Source organism: Agelaius phoeniceus, chromosome 30 (assembly GCF_051311805.1).
Source record: "Agelaius phoeniceus isolate bAgePho1 chromosome 30, bAgePho1.hap1, whole genome shotgun sequence".
NCBI classification, from domain to species: Eukaryota; Metazoa; Chordata; class Aves; order Passeriformes; family Icteridae; genus Agelaius; species Agelaius phoeniceus.
The window spans coordinates 6,799,516-6,814,865 of NC_135294.1; the positions used below are offsets into that span (position 1 = coordinate 6,799,516).

Below are 15,350 nucleotides of genomic sequence, written 5' to 3' on the forward strand. Positions count from 1 at the left end.
GCACGGCGGCGGGCCGGGGGGGCTGGGGGGGGCGACATGGCGGGGAGCGGGACAGCGAGAGACAGCGGGACCGACCCGAGCCCATGGGGTGAAGGGCACACCGGCACCGACCCCCGAGGGGACACCGAGCCCTTGCGCTCCCCAGAGCCCGGAGGGGTCCCGGGAGGAGCCGGGACGGTCGGCCAGGCCCTCCCCCCCCAGCTCTGGGGCAGCGGCCCTGAGGGGCGAGGCTCGGGGGGCTGAGTTCTATGTGTCCCCCCGGGGTGCTGGGGGTGCTGAGTTCCCGGTGAGGCTGGGGGTGCTGCGGGTGCTGAGCTCCCCGTATCCCCCCCGAACCCCTTCCCGCGGGGGTGGAGCTGTGAGGCAGGAAGGGCCCTGGGAACAGCTGTGCTCACGTTTAAGGGGTTTTGGGGTTTTGGTCACCCACCCCCACAGCCCGCGGCCCCGCTATAAAAGGGGTCAGCACGCAGGCAGTCACCACGGCCAGGCAGTGTCGCCTGCTGTCACCGGCTCAGCGGGCTCACCATGGCTGCCACCCTCCTGCTGCTGTTGCTGCTGCTGGGAGGTACCGGGACCCTCCTGCCTCCCCGGGGCGACGGACAGGACACATGGGGACAATGGGGATGGCAGCCTGTGTGCCTGAGTTGGGGGGCTGGAGTCTGTGTGGGGAGCTGTGTGTGCCAGGGATGGGGTCTGTACAGGGATGGGCACTCAGGGGTGTGGGGAGGAGGACAAGGGGACAGGCAGGAGGAATGGTGGGGTCTGATGGGAACAAGCACCTGCGGGTGGCAGGGATGGGGTCTGCCTGAGGACCCAGGGTTGATGGGCACGGTGCCCATGTTGGCACTGGCACCTGGGGACGTTTGGGGATATGGGGACTTAGGAACGGTGGGAACAGAAGGATGTGAGTACAGGCAGGAGGGATGGTGGGGACGGGGCTGAGTACCTGGGGCTGGTGGTTTAGGGTCTGGGCACCCACCCTGCAGCCATGCTCACCGTCCTGTCCCCCTGCAGCAGCTCAGGCAACGGCCCCCTCGCCCTGCCAGGGTGACCCCAGCTCCTGGTGCTGGGACACGGCCACGGTCACGCGCTGTGGCTGGGAACAGCAGTGCCAGTACCTCCAGGACAGCCTGGCCCTGGTGAGCACCCCAGCCCCGAGCACTGCCAGGGCCACCTGGGGCTCCAGGCAGCCCTGAGGGTCTGTGTGTCCCCACAGGGGGATGTGGCTGATGGGGACAGCGTGGCTGATGGGGACAGCGTGGCACAGGGCAGGAGGCTGAAGTGCAGCCTGTGCACCAAGGTCCTGAAGAAGATACAGGCGCTGGCAGGTGACGACCCCGATGAGGTGAGGGGTGATGAGGGCCTGGGGGGCCGGGCTGGGGGGCCTGTCCCTGTGTCCCCCTGACCTGTGGTGGCTTTGACAGTCGGCAGTGCAGGCAGCTCTGCAGAAGGGCTGCCGGGCACTGGGCCGGTCCGTGGGCAAGAAGTGCCAGAAGCTGGTGAGCAAGTACCAGGAGCAGATCAGTGAGGGGCTGCAGAACGGGGACCTGCCCCAGGACATCTGCGCTGCCATCGGCATCTGCCGCTCCTGAGCGCGGTCAGTGCCCACCTGCATCCTGATCCTGCATCCCATGGGCTGATCCTGCACCCTGCATCCTGATCCTGAACCCTGCATCCTGCACCCCACATCCTGATCCCATATCCCCCCTTTACACCCCACGTCCCTCACCCCACACCTGCCGGAGGGGTGGGAGTGTGCTTAGTGTTTTAGAACCTTCCCTGCTGCACTCTGTAGGGTGGGGGTGAGCCAGGTCACCCCCAGTGCGTGGTGGAGCAGGGGGAGGGCTGGAGGAGCTGCTTCCACTGGCCCCTGACTCACCCCCTGCTCTTTCCTTTCTCCACAGGCACAGCCCCGAGTACCCCCCAACCTGATACCCCTCCAGCCCCGATGCCCCCACAGCCCAGCCATCCCCTTCCCCACAATAAACTCCCTCCTCTGGCTCCAGGGTCTCGCTTGTCTGCCCTGGGGGAACACGGTGACAAGGGTGAATGGCACCAGGCACTGGCAGGGGACAGCCTGGCCCTGGCCTGCCCCCAGCAGGGCCACGGTGACATCGGAGGTGCCAGCGGGAGGGTGGGGATGTGTCTCATGTGGGCTAGGGTGAGCGGTTACCTTCACACACCCGGGTGGTGCTGGCTGTCCCTGTCCCCTCCCCGTGCACCCCATGCCTGGCACTGCATCTGTCCCTGGCACTGTCACTTGTCACCCGCTTGTCACCGGCGCTGCCATGGGCTTGGCATTGTCCTCAGGGTCCCAGCTGAGCACGGGGCATCCCTGCTTCAGTCTTAGCCAATCAGAGCACAGGGAATCCCACACCCCTTTCTTTTTCTTTAATTCCAGCCAATTGGAGTGCAGGAAATCTCTTCTGTTTGCCCTCGGCCAATCAGAGCAGAGAGACTGCAGTTCTTTGAGGGCTGCCACCAATCAGAGCTCTAGGATGGCTTTCTGGTGCTAACCAATCAGAATGCAGGGAATCCTGCAGAGGGATCCCCTTTGAATCCCCATCCCCACCTGCAATGGGGATCCCAGTGTCTTTCAGGGGACATGGGTGGGGACATGGCTGGAGGGGACCCCGAGTATGCCCCCCTCCATCTGGCCCATTTCTGGTGCACTCCGGTCACCCTCTGCACCCCAGGAATCGCTGGTGGGGAGCTCCGCTACCCTCACATCCCCCCCAAAGTACCCCCAAAGAGCCCCTCATCTCTAGGCCACTGCCCTGGGAAGGGCTCTCTCCCAGCAAAGGGGCTGGGGTGTTCTGGAGCCCCCCTTGCTGCAGCTGTGTGAGGATGGGGGAGGGAAGTGAGGGCACAGGAAGCTCCGTGGCCGCCCCATAGGTGTGGGGCAGCGCCATGGGGGTCTCTCTACCAGCACGGGGAGAGAGCAGCACTGGCCAGAGCGGCCCCAGAGAAGTCCACACACACCCCGTTTATTGGGGGGCCGGAGCCGCCTCCTCCCCGCGTTGGTGTCAGCTCCCAGAGGAGCGCCGGCCCCGCCGTCCCCCCGAGTCCAGCTCACTGCCCCATCATGCAGGCCATCTTGCAGGCCACGGCCGAGATGAGGGCGGCCCCGCGCCCGCTGCCTTCCTCGGACTGGATGAAGGTGATGTCGCAGCCGGGCGTCAGCTGCCGCACCGTGGCGTGGAAGTGGTCCTTGAAGCTGGGGAGGGGGAACATGGGGTCACTGATGGGGTCAGGGCTTGGGGGATGAAGGGAGGGGCCAGGGGCGTCGCTGGGATCCCCACCTGGGATGGAGCTTGTAGACGGAGCCGTCGACGCCAACGGTGATCTTGAGGGTGTCCTGGCTGCGGCTCTTGCGCATGCGGTTGATGACGCCGGCCAGCCCGGCCGAGCACATCTGGGCCGCGCGCGTGGACACGCTCTCGCACACGCGCCGCACGATCTCGCAGTCCGTCCGCGACGGCAGCAGCTCGAAGGCTGACAGGATGTTGTAGATCTGCTTGCGGTCATCGGAGTCGCTGAGGTGGGGGAGGAAAGGGGGTCGGCAATGGCCGAAGGGTGGGGAGCCTGGGTGAGGCAGCTGGAGAGGGATGGGGCAGTGAGGGGATGGGGGATCCTCACACGGGACAGTGTATGGGGGCCCAGGATGGGGAACCCCAGCTGGCTCAGTCAGAGCGGGTTGGTGTCAAATGACGGCATGGGGGACCCCAACATGGGGCTGATGGGACAGAAGGACTTGGAAGTGGGCCCCCCTAATGTGGGGTGATGAGACATGGGGGCCCCAATATGGGACAGAGCAGGCAGGTACGGAACCATGGGATCATGATGGGCCCATGACAGGGGACACTGTGGTTTGGGTGGCAAAACACAGGGACTGCAAGATGGACAGTCAGAGTAGGCTGGTGTGGGGTAACAGGATAAAGAACCCCAAAATGAGCAGTGAAAGCAGACTGGAGTGGGATGATGGAACAGGGGGATCCCCTGTGGGACAGCCCAGTGCAGAGCAAGAGCACAGACTCCTCAGTGTGCCTGGAGCGGTGCAGAGGGAGAGCACAGAACTCCCAGTGCCATGCAGCCTGGCAGGTGGTTTGGGGGTGCCCCCCCAGCCTCGTACCTCTCAATCTGGGACATGAAGCGGGTCTCAAAGGTCCCACGAGTCTTGAGCTTCTCAGAGGCCTCCCCGTTGAAGAGCAGGTTCTCATCCACCAGCTTCAGCAGCACCAGCCGCACAATCTCCCCCATGTACTTCCCCCCAATGATCTTCTCGTACCTGCGGGGGGCACAGGCCAGGGGGCGGCATCAGAGCTGGGATTTGAGGGCTCACATCCCAGAGCACCCCCTCTTTTCTCCCCCCTCCTTGCTGGATGTGTTCCCGTGCGTGGGGGCTGAGCCCGGCGCGGCGCAGGGACGGGAGGGACGCCCAGAGGAACTGGATCTCTCCTATTCCTTACAGTTGCTGACCGGGGTTAAGGGAGGTCTCGTCCACCACGCGGTCGTACTCCAGCAGGAACTCGTCCAGCTCCCCAGAGGCACCAAAGGCCCCCCACTCCGTGTTCACACACATGCGCCCCTCGTCGCCCTCCACCAGCTCCACGTTGTGCATCTCCTCCATGTAGCAGGCGTTGCAGCCCGTCCCTGCCAGGAACTGGGCATGGGTCTGGGCAGGGGGGCAGCACTGACACCCCCCAGCACAGCCCCCCATCCCAGCTAGGATAAAACTGGGACAGTGCTGTGGAGCAGTGGGGAAGAACTGGGGGCGTCCAGATGTGCCAGGGCAGGGGTTGGCACCCATATGGGGTTCCTCAGCCTGGTGATTGGCACCATGGTGTGCAACTGCTTCAAGGGGGGCTCCAGGACATGGGGTTTCAGACTAAAAGAGGGGAGATTTAGATTGGATACTGGGAGGAAATCCTTCCCCGTGAGGGTGGTAGGGACTAACACAGGCCAGAGGCACCAACAGCCTGGGGGCAGGGCAGCCCTTTGGGGACCAGCCCTGCTATGATGACCACCCCCTTTCTCCTCCCAAAGTCCCCCAACCACCATGCTAGGGCCAGGCAATGCCATCGGGTGTCCCAGCCACCAGACACCTCAGCAGAGTGCCACTGCCACCCCCCTGTCATTGGTGTGTCTCCCCAGAAGGACGGGGCAGCAGCAGGGGAGCTGGCCCATGGACAGCTCCCTGTGCCCAGCCACGTGTCCCTGTAGAAGGGGCATCTTACCCACAATCATCCCAACCTCGCACCGGTGATCTTCGTAGTAGCACGAGATCATCGTGGCCACCGTGTCGTTCACCATTGCCACCACGTCCATCTCGAAGTCCTGGGGACAGGGACCAGTGTGGGCTCCTGGGGAGCCAGGCAGTCCCCAAACGGGTGGGTTTGGGGTGCACGGTCCCCAGGGGTGAGGGCCTGGGCACGTGTCATGCACACGTGTGCACACACATGGAACAGCCCTGCCCAGAGGCACACGTGGCTCCAGCAGCCCCCATCTGGGGACACAGCAGGCTGTAGTGGCCCTGTGGCAGGCAGAGGCGGGCTGCAGTGAGCCCTGGCAGGGACAGCCAGGGTGGAGCAAGCACAGGGGGATCCTCTCACCCCTCGCCGTTTGATGGCGTCCCTCAGCAGCCCCACCACGTTGTTCCCTTCCGCGCCCGAGGCTTTGAAGCCCTTGGTCCAGTTCAGGAGGATGCCCTGCAATGCGGGTCAGACCAAAATGGGGCTGTGGTTTAGGTGAGGCTTGGGGACCCCCAAGCCCTGGTCCTGCCCAGACACCCCCTCACCTTGTCGATGTCCTCGTGCCGTACAGGGAAGGAGAAGGTGAAGCCCAGGGGCAGCTTTTTGTGCTTCATCTGGTGCTTGTCCAGGAAATCAGAGATGCACTCGGAGATGTAGTCGAAGAGCTGGAATACAGGAGGTCCAGCCTTTCCCGAGGGATGTCCCCACCCTCTCACTGCCCTTTGACAGATGCTGTCCCCCACCACGGGTTCCCCAGGACTGGCCACCCCCAGCTTCTGCTGGCTGGAGGGATGGGTGCGTCCCCTCAGGTGCTCCCTCTGAATTACACACAATGAAAGGGACTGGGGTGGGATGGGATGCCCCGTGTGCTCCACTGACCATCTCAGCCGTCCCAGTCATGGCATCCTCCGGGATGGAGTACATCTGGTGCTTCGTCTTCACCTTCCACTGCCCCTCCTCCCCCTCGCCCACCTTCACCAGCATCACACGGAAATTGGTGCCGCCCAGGTCCAGAGACAGGAAATCTCCCACCTCTGCAAAGCCAGGGAGAGGGGGACAAGGTGATGGGCTCTTGGTAGGCTCAGCCTTGCCCGTGGAGCTGGAAGGGTGGCACACAAGGGGCTGGAGTAGCACCATACCAGAGCCCTCGGGGGTGGAGCGCACGTAGGTGGGCAGCATTTTCACAGAGGCTTCCTCGTGTGTCTCCAGCTTGAGCCCTCGGTCCATCTCCTTCTGCATCCGGTACATCACCTTCTTCAGGTCCTCCTCCTTCAGACGGAACTCCGACAGGATCTGCTCCACCTGCACACGGCACAGCGTCAGCCAGGGACCAGCGATCTGGCAAGGGGCCTGAACTGCAAGAATTTCAGGAAACTCCAAGTTTCCCTTCTCCCAGCCCTGTTTTCACATGGCCACCCTGAAATGACATCCTGTCGCACTGTTATTCTCTTCCTGCTGAGCAGGGAATCCATAGCACTGTCGGGAGGCATCAAGGCCCCTTCTGGTGCTGCCTGCAGGACACCACAGTCAGCTCTGGTGTCCAGGGCTGGCACTGGGCTCCTGCCACCCCTGTCACCCAGCTGAATTGTTTGGGTGGCTGTGCACCATTCCAGCAGTGACCTGATGAATCCCAGAGTCATTCCCAGCAAGGAGTGCTCCTGGCCATGCCCTTGAGGAGCACAGCATCTCCCACCAAGGACATGAGATTCTTTAATGATGAAGATGCTGGTCTGTCCTCCTTGCTCCCCTGGGAGCATCCCTCTCCCTGTATCCCACTGGGAATCGTGGGTACCGTTTTTCACCCACCAAACGTGGGGCTAAAATGGGGCAGAGGGCAGGCAGGCAGGAATGCTCCTGGGGATTGCTGCCTTGTCTCGCTGCCAGGGAGAGCCGCAGGGCCCACTCCAGGGAAGCACCTGGCAAGCAGGATCCGTGTTTATCCTGTCCGTAGCAACCCCGGTCTCGGCGCAGCCTCCATTAGGCGGCAGGGCTGGGGCCAGGTGCCCCGGCTGTCAGATGGAGCGGGGCCGGCGCTCCCTCCCGGCCAGCTGCAGCCGGCAGCATTAGGGCTCATTAGTCACCGCCTCTTCCCGGCACACAGGTGTTTGCCTCGAGGCTGCTGCTGTTTCCTGACAGGTTTTGGGGTAGGGGGCTCAGGAAAGCGCCTGGGGTGTGGTTTGGAGTGTCCCAGCTCTGGGGGCACCCTTTGCCGTGGCTCAGTCCAGCTGCCCTGGCACATCACCCGGCCCCCAGTGCCGTGGCTGCGGCACGGAGACCCCGGAACGGGGCTGTGCACCCACAGCAGCACTGTGGGGAGGTTTGCCCTGGTCCTGAGGGTGTTTGGCCAAAACGATTGGAAAAATCCTGCCAGGAAAGCTGGAGCTGGATCCGATCAGCCCTCCTGGGCTGTTGGTTGCAGGTATTCAGTGCCAATCCATCCCATGGCACCACCCAGCATGGGAACCCTGATCTGCCATGGCCGGAGGGTCCTTGTCCCAAGGCGGGCACCTGGGAGTCCCAGTTTTATTTCTCCAGTGTTTTTCCCATCTCAGCACCACATGTCCCTACTCATCTCTCCCCTTGCCTCCAAAACCATGGGTTTGGCCCTTCCCTGGCAGTTTTTGGGTCTTCCCACATGACGTTATCTGGCTCTCAGCTTCCCATGGAAATGATGTGCTCCAGTGCATCCCACCCAAGGGATGGAGCTGGGAACCCTGTGGCTGCTGGCTGCAGTGGCCAATGACACCCATGTCTGCTGGTCCAGTGTGTGATGAGTCCCCTCAGTGTTCTCTTGGTGTTCCCTGAGCTCAATCCATCTGGGAGAGGATGCTTCACACAAACAGCTGGTTCTTGTCTGGGATGAGCCCTGTGCCACCCTGCTGGGCGCCTCAGTGACAACGATGACAGCCAGCTGAAGGAGGTGACAGGCCCCATCTCATCCTGGGGGTGTTGGGAGGGTGGGAGTATCCCAGGCCAGCAGAACGTCCCACAAACGCCCCCAGCTCCATCAGGAGCCCCCTGTGCCGTGCTGGGGGGTGACCTCAGGGATGGGGCTGCCCCATGTGTCCTCACCAGCAGCCATCCTGCTCTGGGCTGGAACCCTGGGAGCTGCTGGAGCACCAGGGAAGGCTGGACCACGGTGAGGCTCCGCACTCCTCCCCTCACCCCCTGGCCCCCCGCAGCCTTCTCACCTTCTCCTTCCTGCTGCTCTCCATCCTGGCTCGGTGATCCAGCATGGGGGCAGGCGCGGGCTGGGGCGGGCTGCGGGCCGAGCCGTGCCCCCCTCGGCCGCTGTGTCCCCACCGTGGTGCCCGGCCCGGGGCAGCGCCCTGCCCTGGCCTGGAGCGCGTCCGCCGGGCCCTGCGCTGCTCCGTGCCGCGTCCCTCGCTCCGTCCCTCGCGGATGCTCCACTTTCGCTGCCTTATCTCATCCGAGGGCCCGAGCGGCCCCGGCGAGGCGGTCCCGGCCCCTCAGGCGGAGGGGCAGCGAGGCGGTCCCGGTGCCCTCAGGCGCAGCGGCAGCGAGCGGGCCCCGGGGCCGCGGCAGGGTCAGCCCTGCGGCCCCACATGCTCTGCTCGGCTCCGCTCACGCTCTCCCGCGCTCCCTCGGTGACTCCGGGCTGCGTGGGGGTCCCAGCCCGGCGCGGGGGGCTCCGGCAGCCCTGGGGACCCCTGGTGCGCTGGCCGGGCTCGGCCGGGACCCTCCCCGCCGCACCCCGCCCCGGGTCAGCCGTGTCCCCGTTGCCGTGCCAACGGCTCGATGGTGGCGGCAGGCACTCCAGCGGCCGGCTTGGCAACCGCGCTCCCATGGAGACCGGGCACGGCCGGGGGCGAGGGCGGCGGGAGCGCTGCGGGCCCCGGCCCGGGACGGGACCGCATCCCTGAACCGGCACCGCGGGGCTGCACCGAACCGGCGCCGCGGGGATCCGGGATGGCGGGGACGGGGATGGGGCTCCCCGGCACCCCCGCAGCACGTCATGCTCCCGGTGTGGCGGAAATAGGGGAGGTCCGAGTGGGATGAAGGGCACCCCGGGGATGGGTGACCCCAAAAGCTCCGGTGCTGCTCTGGGACACCCCGGGAGTCCCGGACGGTGACAGCCCTGGGGGCTCTGGAGGGACACAGGGTTTTGGGTGTCAGGGCAGGGCCTGGGGCATGCAGGGTCACCCCAGAACACTCCCCTGCCCCTCAGGGGTCACAGGAGGGCCCTGGCAGCCCTGCCCCTTTGTCACCAACCACGAGGGCTCCCCACACCTCTGAAGGGTCCCAAACTCTCGAGGGGCTCAGTCCCTGCCTCCCACCATGGAGGGGACCCCACGGCGGGGCAGAACCGCCCCATGGAAGGGTCCCCATTCCCCAGGGCGGCCCCCAGCATGAATGGGGGAGGCTGTTCATGCTTCTGAGAGAGGGTCACCACACCGCGGGGACAGGGTCCCACACACGGGGACCTCCGCCCCACAGCGGGACCCCCGCCCCACAGCGGGACCCCCGCCCCACGGGGAGACCCCGCCCACGGGGAGACCCCGCCCCACGGGGAGACCTCGCCCACGGAGAGACCCCGCCCCACAGAGAGGCCCCGCCCCACGGAGCCGAGCAGGCCCCGCCCCCGCGGCCCGCCGGGCAGAGCGCCCCCTGCTGTCCGCTCCGAGGAACGAGCGCCGCTCCTCGGGCGGCGCTGATTGGTCGCCCGGAATGCGAGGATGCGGGCGCTGATTGGCCAGAAGGGTGAGGGGGCGGAGCGATCTTTGGCGCGTGCGCAGAGCGGGAGGCGTCCCGTGGCAGCGCCGGCACTTCCGGCCGCCGTGTTCCACTTCCGGGTCGCGCCCATCGCCGCCCGGCCGCCGCCCGCGCTGAGCCGCGACTGCCCCGTCGGTACCGGGGGGGAACGGGGGGGAATGGAGGGATCCTAGGGGGTACCGGGACCCCGCGGGGTCGGCTGGGCTTCTCGGGGGCCGAGGGCTGGGGTGCGGTGGGTTGTACTGGGGAGTGGCCGCGTAACACTGGATGGAGGGGCTGGGATGTACTGGGGGGAGTTATACTGGGTTATACTGGGGGGGTTATACTGGCTGTACTGGGTTTTACTGGGCTGTGCTGGGTTATACTGGGCTGCGTTATACTGGGTTATACTGCGGTGCGTTATACTGGGTTATACTGGGGTGAGTTATACTGGGTTTTACTGGAATGGGTGATTCTGGGTTATACTGGGTCGGTTTTACTGGGTTTTACTGGTTTATACCGGGGTGGGTTTTACTGGGCTGTACCAGGTTTTACTGGGTTATACTGGGCCAGGTGAGGTTTGGGCTGGATTCAGGGTGAGGAGCCAGGGGGCGCTCCGGGGGCAGGGGGCTCCAGGAGCAGGGGGGTCAGCTGCCCGGGCCGGCAGGAGGGTCTGGGGGAGCCCCAGGGGGGTCTCAGGGGGGATGTGGGAATGCCCTGGCCCCCGGCCCCAGCCCAGCCCCTGCTGTTCCCCCCAGGCCCCCGGAGCCGCCGCCATGAGGCTCTACAGCCTAAGTGTCCTTTACAAGGGTGACCCCAAAGTGCACTTGCTCAAAGCTGCCTACGACGTGTCCACCTTCAACTTCTTCCAGAGGTCCAGGTAGGTTGGGCAGCTCAGCCTGGGACCTGCTGCTCTGGGCTGCCTCGGGAGCACCTCGGGCAGGGGGGGCAGCAGCTCTGGGGGGTTTCTTCCCCACTGGGGCTGCAGTGGCAGCAGGGAGAGGCTTTTCCTGGGGGAAAATACCCCAGAGCTGCTCCCTGGGCCTGCTGCAGCACTTGGGGTGATGGATCAGGAGTGGAGTGGAGCTCCTGGAGCCCCAGCCATCAGGGTCAGCTCTGACCCCACAGATCCCCAGTGCAGCCCAGGGGTGAAATCGGGGCCCTGGGAGGGGCCTCATGGGGGTCAGGGGGCTTCCACACGGGGTCAGGGGGCTGCAGCAGCCCCTGAGAACCCCCTGGAGCTGTGGGACAGAGCAGGAACATGCTGTGGAACACACAGAGCAGTTGGGAAATTCCTCTGGGACCCGAAGTCTCCATGCCAGGGTTTTGTGGAGCCCCAGGCACGCTGGGTTCTGTGATTGCAGGGGGAAAGGGGAAAGGCTGAAGCAGGACTGTCTAAAAAAGCTCTTCCTTAGCCAGATGTGCAGCAGTGCCAGCTCAGTCCCAAAACAGCTGCAGCTCTGGTTTCCCAAATTCCCAGAAATTCCATGTGGTGTCCCCCAGCAGGCTGTGTCTGTGCCTAGGGAAAACTCTGGGATTTTGGGGAGGGGGGGGGGGTCTGTGCCTGCCAGCTGCTCCCAGGGTTTGGTGCTTGGCCCAGGTGTGATGTCTGGGGTGTGTTTATCTGGGCTTTGGAGAGCTGGATCTGGGGTGAGCAGGGCTGTGGAACCTGCTGGGCAGGAGCACAGGGCTGGGCTGAGCTCCTGCCAAGGAACTGGGCAGGGTCAGAGGGAGGCACTGATTGCCTAGTTCCTTCTGGAACACTGGGAAATAAACCCAGAATTCCCAGTGGGAATCAGCCCTTGGGGCACACTCTGGCATCCAGATGGCACCTGGCTGGACTCAGTGATCCTGGAGGGTCTGTCCATGGTGTGTGTGAAACCCTGGGGTTGTGGGGGCTGGCAGCAGGACCCTCCACGTGGGGAGAGGAGTCTGTGCTCCCCCTCTGATGGAGCAGGGATGTTCAGGATGTTCAGAATCTTTGGGCTGATTCAGGATGTTCAGGAGTCTTGGGCTGGATCAGGATCTTCAGGATGTTCAGGGATCCTCGGGCCGGGCTTTCCCTGCCCTGCAGGGTCTCTGTGAGCTGCTGTCTGGGCTGGGAGCAGTGCAGACCCCTCCAGGGATGCAAACTGCAAGGCCATTTCCCCTCTGGAGCTCTCCCAGCAGAGGGAGGCTGTCAGAAAACCAGTCAGCCTCACCACTCTGTGCCCAGTGACATTTTCTTGGCACCTCCAAGCTGGAGCTGTCCCACTCCTGGTGTTTGGTGAGCTCTGTACCCCATCCCTGGTAAAAATCCCTTCCTGGGGTTTCGCAGCTGAAATGGGCACTGTGCTGCCTCACACTGGCTGATCCCAGCCTACCAGGATGGGCTGTCCTGCAAACAGCTTCATTTGACTCCTGCTCATTAATTCTGGCTTCCTTTCCTTGCTGTGGGGCGCTGAGGGCTCACTGAGGAGCCTGCTGGACAGGCCTGAGCCTGGGCTCTGGAATGTGCTCCAAATTAGAGCAAGCCTGGCTTGGGGCTGTTCCTGAGCTTCGACTCACAGCGTGCCTGGGGGCTCAAACACCCCTCCCAGCCCAACTGATGCAGCTGGTCAGCAGGTTCAGTAGTGGTTTTGCTTTCTGAATCCCCAAAAAGCAGGTTCAGCCCAGGACAGAGGCTGTCCCTGCACCTGGGGGCTCCCCTGGTGCCTGGAGGTGCCCTTGGGGCACTGCCACTGCTCGGGGGGCAGGGGCAGGGTGTGTTACCCTGCACAGCGAGGGCTGTGGCACAGCTGGCTCCCCAGCAGTGTCCCCAGGGTGTCCCCAGCCCTGCCCTGTCCCCGCAGTGTGCAGGAGTTCATGACCTTCACGAGCCAGCTGATCGCGGAGCGCTCGGCGCTGGGCAGCAGGGCCTCTGTCAAGGAGCAAGGTGAGAGCTTCCCCGGCCCCCCCGGGAAAAGGCACCCCAAAACAGAGCCTGGGGGGCAGCACTGCTGCTGGGAGCCGCAGCAGAGCCTGGGGGTGCTGCTCCCTCCCTGGCAGGAGTTTCCTTGGGTGCTGGGGAGGGCTCGGGGCATTGCTGCCTCCCTGACAGGAGTTTCCTTGGCAGAGTACCTGTGCCACGTGTACGTGCGGAGCGACGGGCTGGCTGGAGTGGTGATTGCAGACAATGAGTATCCCCAGAGGGTTTGTTTCACCTTGCTGGACAAGGTGAGGGCTCCCCCAGCCCCCCTGCTGGAGCTTTGGGCTCTCAGGGCTGGCCACCTCAGCCTGGGCATCATTGGCCAAGACTGTTCACATCTCCTGGGGATCCAGCCCCTTCCCCAGCTCTGTTCCTGACTCTGGACATGCTCCAGCCCCATCCCTGGAAGTGTTCAAGGCCAGTTTGGGCAGGGCTTGGAGCAGCCAGGTCTGGTGGGAGGTGTCCCTGCCATGGCAGAGCTGTGAGGTCCCTTCCCAAAAATCTCCAGATCTATTTTGATGAGCAAAACCCTTCCAGCCACTGTGGCCCTTCAGCTGTGGCTCCTAACTGCTGCTTCCTCACCTGGCAGGTGCTGGAGGAATTCTCCAGGCAGGTCAGCAAGATGGACTGGCCCTCAGGGTCACCTGCCACCATCAGCTACTCTGCCTTGGATGGATACCTCAGCAAATACCAGGTACAGAGGGTTCCTGTGTGCCCCCAGCCCTGGAAATGGCAGGGGAGGTGTCTGGGCAGCTCTGGCACCTGCTGGGGGCCCATGCAGCCCTGGTGTCCCTGTGGACACTGTTGTGTCACGCTGCTGCTTGTCCCCAGAACCCCCGCGATGCCGACCCCATGACCCGAGTGCAGGCGGAGCTGGACGAGACCAAAATCATCCTGGTGAGGCTGCAGGGCTGGGGGCTGCTGCCTGCACAGGGGCCTGGGGCACCTTCGGGGCAGGGTAGAGTCACCCAGGCCATTCCCCAGGGTCCTCCCTGGGGTGGGAGCTCCCTTTGCTCTTCCCCTTTTTGCTTCCCCTGTTTTTCCTCCTTGGGCTTTTCGCAGCTGGCAGGACACAGACTCTGCCCCCTGTTCCTCATGCCAGTCTCTGCTGGTCACCTCCTCTCTGTTCCATCTCCCCTGGGGCCTCTAGGAGGGTGGGTGTGGGTGCTGTGACCTCCCCCTGGTGCTGCAGGGGGTTCTGGGGCTCAGCACTCCTTTCCCTGGCAGCACAACACCATGGAGTCCCTGCTGGAGCGTGGGGAGAAGCTGGACGACCTGGTCTCCAAGTCGGAGGTGCTGGGGGCACAGTCCAAAGCCTTCTACAAAACGGTGGGTGTGGAGGGTGACCCCTCCCCAAGGGGGCTGGGAGGGGTGGGGGGTCATCATTGGGGGGCACAGCTCGGGGGGCCAGGCAGGGATCCCCCTCTGGTGCTGCAGGCTCTGGGCCTGGGGGGAGCCTGGGTGCCCCAGTCCCAGCTGCAGAGCCCCCAGCCCCAATTGCAGCTGCAGAGCCCCCAGCCCCAGAGCCCCCAGCCCCTCCCGGGGGTGTCCTGCACCCTGCCCAGCTCCTGGCACCCGCTCTGGCCATCCGCCCTGTGCTTTGTCCTCCCCTGGCAGGAGAGGGGCGGTGTGGGACCCCCAGACCCTCGGGGGGGTTCACAGATGGTTTTCCTTCTCTTGCCAGGCCCGAAAGCAGAATTCCTGCTGTGAAATCATGTGACGTGCAGCCCGGGGTCTCCAGCTCCGGACCAGCAGCCCTGCACCCCCCTCCACAGCCCCCCCAGGGCTGTTCCTGGGGCTGGGCCGGGGGTCCCCAGCCCCCTGGGCTGATGTGACTGTTGTCCACCTTGAGGGGACACCAAGGCTGGCACTGGGCCGGCGCCCGGGGGCGGTCACACCAAGACCCTCCATCCTCGCTATTGGGGGGCAGCTGGGACCAGGGGGCACCCGGCCATGCACTGCCCTCCCTCCACAGCCCCCCGGGCCTGGAGGAGCCCCCCAGTGCTGGCCGGGGGGCTGAGGGGGCAGGCAGAGCCCCTGCTGCCAGCCCAGGCAGCTTTTATGTATTTGTGTCCTAAGGGTGAGCTGGGGGTGGGACAAGGGGGAAGGGAAGGAGGTTTTTTGGGTGGGGGGCAGCCCCTCCCCACGCTCTGAGCCCGGAGCTGTGTCCTGGTGCTGGGGAGGGGGGGGATTCACCACCCTGCACCTCAGAGCCCCTGCCCTGCTCCCACAGCCAGGGCCCGCAGTCCTCGCTGCCTCCTCTTCCTCCTGGCGGGAAGGGGAAGGTCGGGCTTGGGCTGTGCCTGGGGTTGTTTCTGTGCCCTGGCTGCACGGCCAGGCGATAAAGTGTCTTTGGCAGTTGTTCCCTGTTCCTCTCTGCGGCGTCCCGGGTGGGGTTTCAGACAGACACGGCCTGGGCACCCCAGCAGGGGTGGATG

General features: G+C 64.6%; 3 protein-coding genes across 6 annotated transcripts; 2 read left to right on the plus strand and 1 right to left on the minus strand.

Moving 5' to 3' along the window:
* Positions 1–20: 20 nt before the first annotated feature.
* On the plus strand, positions 21–2,001 carry LOC143696172 (saposin-C-like). 2 transcript variants are annotated; one of them, XM_077191711.1, is made up of 5 exons: positions 21–565; positions 1,018–1,139; positions 1,217–1,345; positions 1,425–1,597; positions 1,905–2,001. In XM_077191711.1, exons 1-4 carry the CDS (start codon positions 526–528, stop codon positions 1,590–1,592), a joined length of 459 nt encoding a protein of 152 aa, XP_077047826.1. In that variant the 5' UTR covers positions 21–525; the 3' UTR covers positions 1,593–1,597; positions 1,905–2,001. The 2 variants fall into 2 exon arrangements, with proteins under 2 accessions (XP_077047826.1, XP_077047825.1); XM_077191710.1 differs by having other exon boundaries at positions 22–565; positions 1,015–1,139.
* A 966-nt stretch (positions 2,002–2,967) lies between these two features.
* Positions 2,968–9,186, minus strand: GCK (glucokinase). 2 transcript variants are annotated; one of them, XM_054650756.2, is made up of 10 exons: positions 8,444–9,186; positions 6,392–6,554; positions 6,132–6,286; positions 5,798–5,917; positions 5,613–5,708; positions 5,238–5,337; positions 4,470–4,653; positions 4,133–4,288; positions 3,303–3,536; positions 2,968–3,217 (listed from the first exon to the last, which is right to left on the minus strand). In XM_054650756.2, exons 1-10 carry the CDS (start codon positions 8,486–8,488, stop codon positions 3,073–3,075), a joined length of 1,398 nt encoding a protein of 465 aa, XP_054506731.2. In that variant the 5' UTR covers positions 8,489–9,186; the 3' UTR covers positions 2,968–3,072. The 2 variants fall into 2 exon arrangements, with proteins under 2 accessions (XP_054506731.2, XP_054506732.2); XM_054650757.2 differs by lacking the exons at positions 5,238–5,337; positions 5,613–5,708; positions 5,798–5,917; ... (1 more) ...; positions 6,392–6,554; positions 8,444–9,186 and having other exon boundaries at positions 4,480–4,617.
* An 800-nt stretch (positions 9,187–9,986) lies between these two features.
* Positions 9,987–15,274, plus strand: YKT6 (YKT6 vesicular SNARE protein). 2 transcript variants are annotated; one of them, XM_054650640.2, is made up of 8 exons: positions 9,987–10,121; positions 10,724–10,845; positions 12,797–12,879; positions 13,060–13,160; positions 13,502–13,606; positions 13,744–13,809; positions 14,140–14,241; positions 14,597–15,274. In XM_054650640.2, exons 2-8 carry the CDS (start codon positions 10,742–10,744, stop codon positions 14,630–14,632), a joined length of 597 nt encoding a protein of 198 aa, XP_054506615.1. In that variant the 5' UTR covers positions 9,987–10,121; positions 10,724–10,741; the 3' UTR covers positions 14,633–15,274. The 2 variants fall into 2 exon arrangements, with proteins under 2 accessions (XP_054506615.1, XP_054506614.1); XM_054650639.2 differs by having other exon boundaries at positions 9,987–10,117.
* The last annotated feature ends 76 nt before the right edge of the window (positions 15,275–15,350 follow it).